Below are 9151 nucleotides of genomic sequence, written 5' to 3'. Positions count from 1 at the left end.
GCAAGTAACTTTGATCATTTTTCATCTGACAAAAAAACTACTTTGACCCTCTTGAGGTCTCTGCTCTTGAATAATCTTGACGTCAGAAGTAAATTCATACGTCCCCTTTAAATGGGCGGGTCACAAGGCTAAGAAAGGGATTGAAGTTGATTTACGTTAGCGCAATGGCTACCGTCAGTCAGATTTGGCCATTTGAGAGAAGACGCTGCCTAAAAGCCCATGGAATCATAACACTGTTATTTTTGGATCTATGTTTGCGATGTGTGAATGGTAAGGTTATGTAACATCACATATGCTAAAGCGGATTTGTATATACCAGGGCTAGGCTTCATCTGTGATTTATGTTTTTTCTCCCCCCGATGCTAGTTAGCTAGCAAATTGGTTAGCTGGCATAACGCGTTACATTAGCTAGCTAACGTTAGTTAACAATAGCTTATGGCTAGTATCCACACAATGGTAGTCTGCAGGTCTACAGCCAATTTACTGTATTCTGTTCCTACTGTATTTTATCTGGCAAGCTAGCTAACTAATGTACAATTGCTCCAGCAAGCTGTGTTTATTAGCTTGCTAACTATAACAGCTAACTACATGATGCACCCTCCCCCTTATATGCCAACTCCTGTCTTCCAGGGTACCTGAGCTCCCCACACGTGGGCCAGGAGCCCCCTTACAGCCGAGATGCTCAGCCAGTCATCACCAGCCCAGTGGTTCCTTCTCCATCATCTGGTAAAATCTCCCCAGCCTCCATCCATGGGATGTTTTTATCATGTTGACACTGACAGTGCCTCTTGGTATGCTGTTACTGAATGAGGTCCATGGGACAACATATCTTGTGAATTGTTTTGCAGCATCTCCAACTAATTCAGATGGCTATGCTGCCAAATGCCCCAGTGGGGGTCAATGCAACAGACTGCCCGCTGACTGCTTCAACTGCAGCTATCATCACAACTGTAGCTATGGTAAACCAGCGTCTTTCTCTTGCAAGGCCAAGAGAGGAGTCCACTGCACAGTGAGTTCATTTCGCCAGTTGGACACAGATTGTTCTTGACAAAGAACAAGGAGCTCCATTTACAAAGAAAGTACGTAACTAGCTGTTGATGCTTCAGTATGCTGTTTATTTTTCTCTGCTTGCAGGTGGAGTCGGGGAAGCAGCAGACAAACTTCTCCCTGTCTATCACGTGCCAGTTCTGCTGGCAGCTGGACCTGTCTCAGTACAGGTGCTCCAACTCAACCAGCTGTATGACCGTTGCCTGCCCTCGCAAACGCTACAACGCCACCTGCCAAGTACTGGACCACGTACACTGCTTAGGTATACACTTACTGTACAGTGTGTCTGGTTCATTATTTGGACAGTGATTATATATACTCCAGCATTTTGGAATGCGTGTTTCATGAGGCAACAGTCCAGAAGTATGTCACCTTTTATTTAAGGGTCTTTTCATACATATATTTTACCATTTAGAAATGAAAGCACATTATGTATGTAGTCCCACCCATGTGAAGAAGTCATAAGTATTTTGTCAAATGTTTAGTATTTGGTCCAATATTCCTTGCACGCGATGACTACATCAAGCTTGTGACTCTACAAACCCCTGTTTGTTTTGGTTGTGTTCTGGGTTATATTTTGTCAAAGTAACTGAATGGTGAATGATGATGATTTTCTTTCTGAGTAGATAAGATACTTCTGAACACAATTAATCCTGATAATGCCATTATTAAGAAAAACCATGAATGAATCATGAATAATGAGTGAGATGGCATTCAGAGGCTACAACTAAACATGCTAAACTCTCACCATTACCAATATCTGGGGAGAATAGTATTTTTTTGGGGGGGGGTATGCTTTTTGTGCCTCTAACCTTCTCACTCATCATTATTCATAATTGATTCAAGATTATCTATAATCATGTTAGCATCCACATGAATGTAGAAGTGTTCAGAAACATCTTCTATTCTTACTTATAATAAAAGTGACTCAAATGGCACAAGACATTATTCACCATTCAGTTCCTATTGGGCAAAACAAACCGCAAACGCATCCAACAAGTTTATAGAGTCACAAGCTTGATGTAGTTTTGGCGTGCAAGGAATATGGAACCAAATTCTAAACTTTTGGCTACACTAGTTAGTTTGTCCAAATACTTATGACTTCTTCAAATGGGGGGACTAGTTACAGGAAGTGCTTTAAGACCAATATGTATGAAAATACCCTCAAATAAAACATTCTATCTCAAATCTAAAATGCTGGAGTATAGAGCCAAATGCTTCACTGTTCAAATGCGTATGGAGGGGAGTGTATACTGCCCAAATGTGTATGGAGGGGCGTGTATACTTCCCAAATGCGTATGGAGGGGCGTGTATACTTCCCAAATGCGTATGGAGGGGAGTGTATACTTCCCAAATGCGTATGGAGGGGAGTGTATACTTCCCAAATGCGTATGGAGGGGCGTGTATACTTCCCAAATGCGTATGGAGGGGCGTGTATACTTCCCAAATGCGTATGGAGGGGCGTGTATACTTCCCAAATGCGTATGGAGGGGAGTGTATAATGCCTGTCTTTTGTTCTCAGGTAAAAGAGTATTTCATAAACGTTTGTACTGCAACTGGACAGGAGGGTACAAGTGGTCTACAGCACTGGCACTCAGGTAAGACTTCTGCACAAGCACACTGTCAAAACCTCTTAAGGATCTGACCCCTTTTTTAAATTTCTGCCTAAAATGACATACCCAAATCTAACTGCCTGTAGCTCAGGACCTGAAACAAGGAGATGTGTATATTCCTGATACCATTTGAAACTAAACACTTTGAAGTTTGTGGAAATGTGAAATGAATATAACACATTTGATCTGGTTAAAGATAATACAAAGAAAAAGATATGCGTTTAAAAAAATGTTTTTTACCAGCTTTGAAATGCAAGGGAAATCCCATAATGTATTATTCCAGCCCAGGCACAGATTTTGCCACTAGATGGCAGCAGTGTATGTGCAGAGTTTTAGACTGATCCAATGAACCATTGCATATCTGTTCAAAATATTGTATCAAGACTGCCCAAATGTGCCTAATTGTTTTATTAATACATTTTCAAGTTAATAATTGTGCACTCTCCTCAAACAATAGCATGGTATTATTTTACAGTAGCTATTACAGTGAATTGGACAGTGCAGTTAGATTAACAAGAATGTAAGCTTTCTGCCCCTATCAGATATGTCTATGTCCTGGGAATTTTTTTGTTACTTACAACCGCATGCTAATCGCATTAGCCTACGTTAGCTCAACCGTCACGTGGGGGGGACACCAATCCCGTAGAGGTTTTAAAGGAAGGCTGAGACAAAAAAATGGCTTATCTGGTTGAAAACGGCCTATGTGGCATCACAGAAACATTTATTTTGGTGCCCAAACTGACAACAAAGTGTAAATAGGACCACATTTTAAGTCAGTATCTTACAAAACTGAGATTTGTGAGATTTACGAAATCAAGAACAACAGTGTTTTCCTTGGGTTGGGTTCAGATTTCAATTCTGCCCACACAGGACTGCTGTCTGGCACGGCTTGCAATACTCAAATCATCCAGAGCCCAGGTGCACGTGTGCTGCAGTGCATGCTATCCAATCGTAGCAGCAGAATCAACCTACAGCCCTGCCCATTTCTTTACAGACAGCAGAACTACCAATAATTGACAGCCTTGGGTTGAAAGAATAAGACTTTTTCATTATAATTGGGGTTTTTCCAACTCAAACGTTTGTGCGCTAACTTTAGCCTCACAAACACAACTGTCATCAAAGATACTCTAGAGCATGGGATTTTTGACCAATCACGTTATTGTTGTAATGCTCCGTTACGCTTTTGTTACGCCATTCGTCACGTAATACCTTATTGAAAGTACAATGGCTGTTTGGGATATTTTAGCTACGGTGACTGTAGAGGGACAAACAACAATAGCGGCCAGGTTACGATATAGCTAACATAACACACTCACATCGAACCACACCTCCAAGACAAAAATAATTTTTTTCTTAACGAGTAGCACAAACCCAGGGGAAATCGGTGAGTTCATCCCCCCCTTTAAGATCACCCCACCTAGCTTAAGTGTGTTATAGCTTTCTAATAGTTTCTTTGGGTTTCTTATACTTTGAATCTTTTTATAAAACTTCTTTATTCTTGAGAAAAATATCCATGAAAATCCTCTCATTTGTAAAGTAAATTAGTGACTTGGTAGCACAAGAGTCACTCAAATGTCTTATTAAGGACAAAACAAGCCGTGATGAAGGTTAAAAGCAGCGAGTGTCCGTCCTTCCGCCTCTGACAACAGAACATCAGCCGTCATTTTCTTTTAATTTCCCGACGATTGTACACGTTGACTTGCCATCCTTTGTCAACACCAAGAAGGTGGTCTACTGCTTACGGCCGACGTTCAATATGGTGCGCCTTCCCACTTAGATGTCCATGTCTTCTGTGCTCTTCACTGTTACCAGTAGAATCCCAGTTGTGTTATTGTTGTGTTTCTATCTGCAGCATTACACTAGGTGGATTTGGGGCTGACCGGTTCTATCTAGGCCAGTGGAGAGAGGGTCTGGGCAAGCTGTTCAGCTTCGGTGGCCTGGGCATCTGGACCCTGATTGATGTGCTGCTGATTGGGGCGGGTTATGTGGGGCCAGCCGATGGCTCCCTCTACATCTGAGACCTGTGATTGATGCCCACTCCACAGGCATGATGGTTGTAGGGTTGATACCCTCTCCATTTCAGTTCAGACTGCCTGACTGTGAAGATCCACTCCATGGAGATGCCATCCCATTATCACACCATCTGCTTGCCCAAACTCCCACTGTCTGCAAAGACTGACTTCTTGTCCCATCTGCCAGCTTCACGGTCAGCCTCTAGATCATCAAGCCCAAGCATCCTTCACTGATATACTGTAATACAAGCTGCACTGAGCATCGTTTTGGAGTTGTTTGGTTAATGGTGATTAGAGTTGGTCAGGCTGATGTGGACTGACTGGAGAATGGGAGGTAGGCACAGTTAAGCGGTGCTTGGAATGATATTGTAACAATGGCCACCTATGGTGCTCCTTACTCACTGCATGGTCATGCATAGGAGACCAGTAACCATGGCTACGGAACACAAAATGGACTTATCATAATACCGATAACAGAAACAAAAAGTGCTTGGAAGAAAAGCAGTGTTTCTTCCCTGCAGGTTTTGTAAAAGCATGTGGCACCTGCTAAGTGTGGTGGATGGTAATGTGCATCAGTGGATAGCAGATCAACCTTTCAGTGTTCTCTCTGCAAACCAACCAGCAAAAGAATACTTGAACGGTTATTTTCTCTAGAGTGTAACAGTGCAACATGAATGTTAGATTGCTTGGTTGAAAATGTGGTTGGGATACAGATTTGGGGAAATGACATGGTTATTATGGCTGGGGCTTATATTGTGTATTTATATTTATTGCATTGTGGATGTGCACCACAGGAGGCTGTTGAGGGAAGGACGGCTTATATTAATGGCTGGAACGGAGTGAATGTAATGGCATTAAACAAATGGAAACCATGTGTTTGATGTATTTGATACTATTCCGCTCCACCCATTACCATGAGCCCGTCCTCCCCAATTGAGGCGCCACCAACCTTCTGTGATGTGCACCAATATACATATTTCAGCATTACATGGCATTGCACTACAGCTCTGCATGCCCAAAACACACAATCTGTTCTCGTAAAGCTGTGCAGGCTTAAACTAGGTCACTAACTGGTTTTAGTACTAGTTTTCAAAGAACTTGTACAACAGGTTTTTTTCTTCATATAACTTTCATGATATTGTTCATCGCTAATCGCCCAGCCCGAATGGTTACGATATGTAGCCTCCCATATCCAGAGCTTGAGTATGTGTGCTGCACAAACTGGTAACCTATACTTCTGGTGAAAATGTGTTCATGTTCTGGAGGTAGGATTTTTAGTTTTTTTGGAACACTGTAATGACAGATGTTTGAGAAAATTGTAAATATTAAACGTGTGAAATGTTATTGAACTTTGTGCCTTATTGTCTTCAGCCTGCTGTTAGTATTGTCTAGTATTATAAGCATACTTGAATAAACAAAATCATCTGGTCTGTTATTTCCATGATGATTGACCTAGACTTCACCTCTACATTCTTTCACAGATGCCTGTGCTTTTTCACACAGTAAAATGCCCTGCCTCATTGTAACGATACTGTGCCACATCTTTGAGGCAGTGCCGTTGGATACAGAAATACAGGCCTACAGAAAGATAAGCTCACTACCGTAAACCAACATCTTACTGACTAATGGTTATGTGAATACATATAACATACAATTGGTCCTAGCATTGCTAGCATGTGTTAGCGCTTCTCATTGGCTAATCTGCAGTACATTTCTGTAAACGCTCCCCATCCCCAGTTCCTCACTTCCACATCGCTTACTGTTATGTACCACCTCCAACAGAATATAAGTGTTTGGCCCATTAATGTTTGAGCCGAATCGACTGACCGCCACCTCTACATTTTGGCTGGCAAGGCTACCCAGTTAGAATAATAAATGCCAGTCATCCTCATTATGCCACATATCTCACTGAGCATGAATACAACCTGTAAGAAATTTTCATTTTGGGTTATTATTAACCAAACACTTCTCAGTTGAGGCTGACGTGCATCTTAAAATACAACGGCAATAGAACCACCATATCACCTAGTCATTTCCGATAGAAACATAAAACTATTCTGTCCAATCGATGATACAAATCATCGATGCTATACTAGACAATTAGTACTGAACAGAACAGGGTAATTCTTTAATTAAATGAAAGCAGTCTTACTAGGTTAATTGACATTTATGGAAACATTGTGAATATCATTACTCCTATGAGCACATGTGAGTTCTCTTAATAGGACCATCATTTGCATGTTCAAATCCATTGAGTCAACAATTCTAAGTGAATCAGAACACAACTTCCATTGTGGTGAAATCCCCTATGATTAGTTTAAAATTGCTAATCGTGAGTGATGAAGACAAAAGACCATTCATTCATTCCTGTCTTATGCAAGAAACAATTAGTTTGGCATCATTTCACTGGATCTCTCAGCAACAGCAGTAGGCTACTGGTTCTGAGGATGTTATACAATACACTGAACAAAAATATAAATGCAACATGTAAAGTGTTGGTCCCATGTTTCATGAGCTGAAATAAAAGATCGCAGAAATGTTCCATAAGCACAAAAAGCTTATTTCTCAAATTTTGTGCACAAATTTGTTTACATCCTTGTTAGTGAGCATTTCTCCTTTACTAAGATAATTAATCCACCTGACAGGTGTGGCATATCAAGAAGCTACTTAAACAGCATGATCATTACACAGGTGCGCCTTGTGCAGGCGACAATAAAAGGCCACTCTAAAATGTGAAGTTTTGTCACACAACACAACAGATGTTTCAACTTTTGAAGGAGTGTGCAATTGACATGCTGACTGCAGGAATATCCACGAGAGCTGTTGCCAGATAATTTAATGTTAATTTCCCTACCATAAGCCATCTCCAATGTCATTTTAGAGAATTTGGAAGTACGTCCAATAGGCCTCAACTGCAGACTACGTGTATAGTGTCGTGTGGGCCAGCGGTTTACTGATGTCAACGTTGTGAACAGAGTGCCTCATGGTGGTGGTGTGGTTATGGTATGGCCGGACAACACAATTGCATTTTATCTATGGCAATTTGAATGCACAGAGATACCATGAAGAGATCCTGAGGCCCATTGTCGCACCATTCATCCGCCGCCATCACCTCATGTTTCAGCATGATAACGCACGGCCCCATGTCGCAAGGATCTGTAGCTTTGTTTTTATTTTTTTTTATTTACGCCAAAGAAAAGTGAAAGACAAAACAGTACTGGTAAAAATGGTGTGCAGGTAAGGTTAGAAGACCCAAAGGGCTTATATGAAAACCACACCACAAATTAGTACAAAAAAAATAGTTTGTTCAATCAGTTAAGCATATGAATTATAATTGCACATAATATACTCAGTAAACAAGAAAAAACATGTGAGTGAGGCTACATGGAGGGATTATTGGGTAGTTTGGTTCATCAGGCTGACCGGATGAGGTTTTGGCAATGTGAAGATTGGAATTCCAGAGTATGGTACCTCTGTATCCGATAGAGAATTAACTGAGGTGCGGCAGTGGGGAGGGTGAAAGTTATTGCAGTGTCTTGTGTTATATAGATGGATGTCAGAATTAACCTGGAAGAATCCATTGAAGGGTTTAGGTAAACTGTATGGGAGGTACACAATTCCTGGAAGATGAAAATGTCCCATTTCTTCCATGGCATGCATACTCAGACATGTCACCCATTGGGCATGTTTGGGATGCTCTGGATCGACGTGTACAACAGCGTGTTGAAATTCCCGCCAATATACAGCAATTTTGCACAGCCTTGAAGAGGATTGGGACAATATTCCACAATCAACAGCCTAATCAACTCTATGCATGAGGAAAATGGTGGTCACATCAGATACTGACTGGTTCTATGATCCACGCCCCTACTTAAAAAAAAATATTTGAATTGTGACCAGATGCATATCTGTATTCCCAGTCACGTGAAATCCATACATTAGGGCCTAATGAATTTATTTCAGTGGACTGATTTTCTTATATGAACTGTAACTCAGTAGTTCAAACTTCCAAGTCATACAGTAATTAATAAGTTGATACATGTAGTATCTGTATCCTGAAAGCTGGATCACACATCTTCTGATTTCATAGCATCTCAGCATGAGATACTGGATTTGCCTCAGACCTTTGTGGTTGCTAAGGAACATTTGAAAGCAATTTCACAGTAATACCAATTAGATCCAGCTATGTAATAGACCTGAATAATAGCTTATCAAATCTGACTGCAATCTGTAAATGTTTTACCCAACTTTGCAGAGAAGGCTGGTATTGATACTAACGTCCACTCTTCTTCATCTGTGCGATAATGGTGGATCATTGTGGAATGCCGCCAATAAGCCACTTGTCTTGTGCATGTGATTAGGGTATTAATTTCCATCTTGCACAATCAATCGTGTAAACTAAAACACTTGACCTTGCGTTAGGCCGAATTGGCCTATGTTCCTAATCAAATGTAAATGAAAATGTTGCCACAAGCCAAA

The 9151-nt window shown here is 41.0% G+C and overlaps 1 protein-coding gene across 1 annotated transcript; it reads left to right on the top strand.

The window, feature by feature from the left end:
* Positions 1–117: 117 nt before the first annotated feature.
* LOC139575855 (TM2 domain-containing protein 3-like) lies at positions 118–6129 on the top strand. The gene is made up of 6 exons (XM_071401228.1): positions 118–270; positions 631–726; positions 849–1009; positions 1135–1309; positions 2570–2645; positions 4513–6129. Exons 1-6 carry the CDS (start codon positions 165–167, stop codon positions 4676–4678), a joined length of 780 nt encoding a protein of 259 aa, XP_071257329.1. The 5' UTR covers positions 118–164; the 3' UTR covers positions 4679–6129.
* Positions 6130–9151: the final 3022 nt, after the last annotated feature.

This window comes from Salvelinus alpinus, chromosome 5 (genome assembly GCF_045679555.1).
Source record: "Salvelinus alpinus chromosome 5, SLU_Salpinus.1, whole genome shotgun sequence".
Classification (NCBI taxonomy): Eukaryota; Metazoa; Chordata; class Actinopteri; order Salmoniformes; family Salmonidae; genus Salvelinus; species Salvelinus alpinus.
This window is presented reverse-complemented; position numbering and strand designations above follow the sequence as displayed.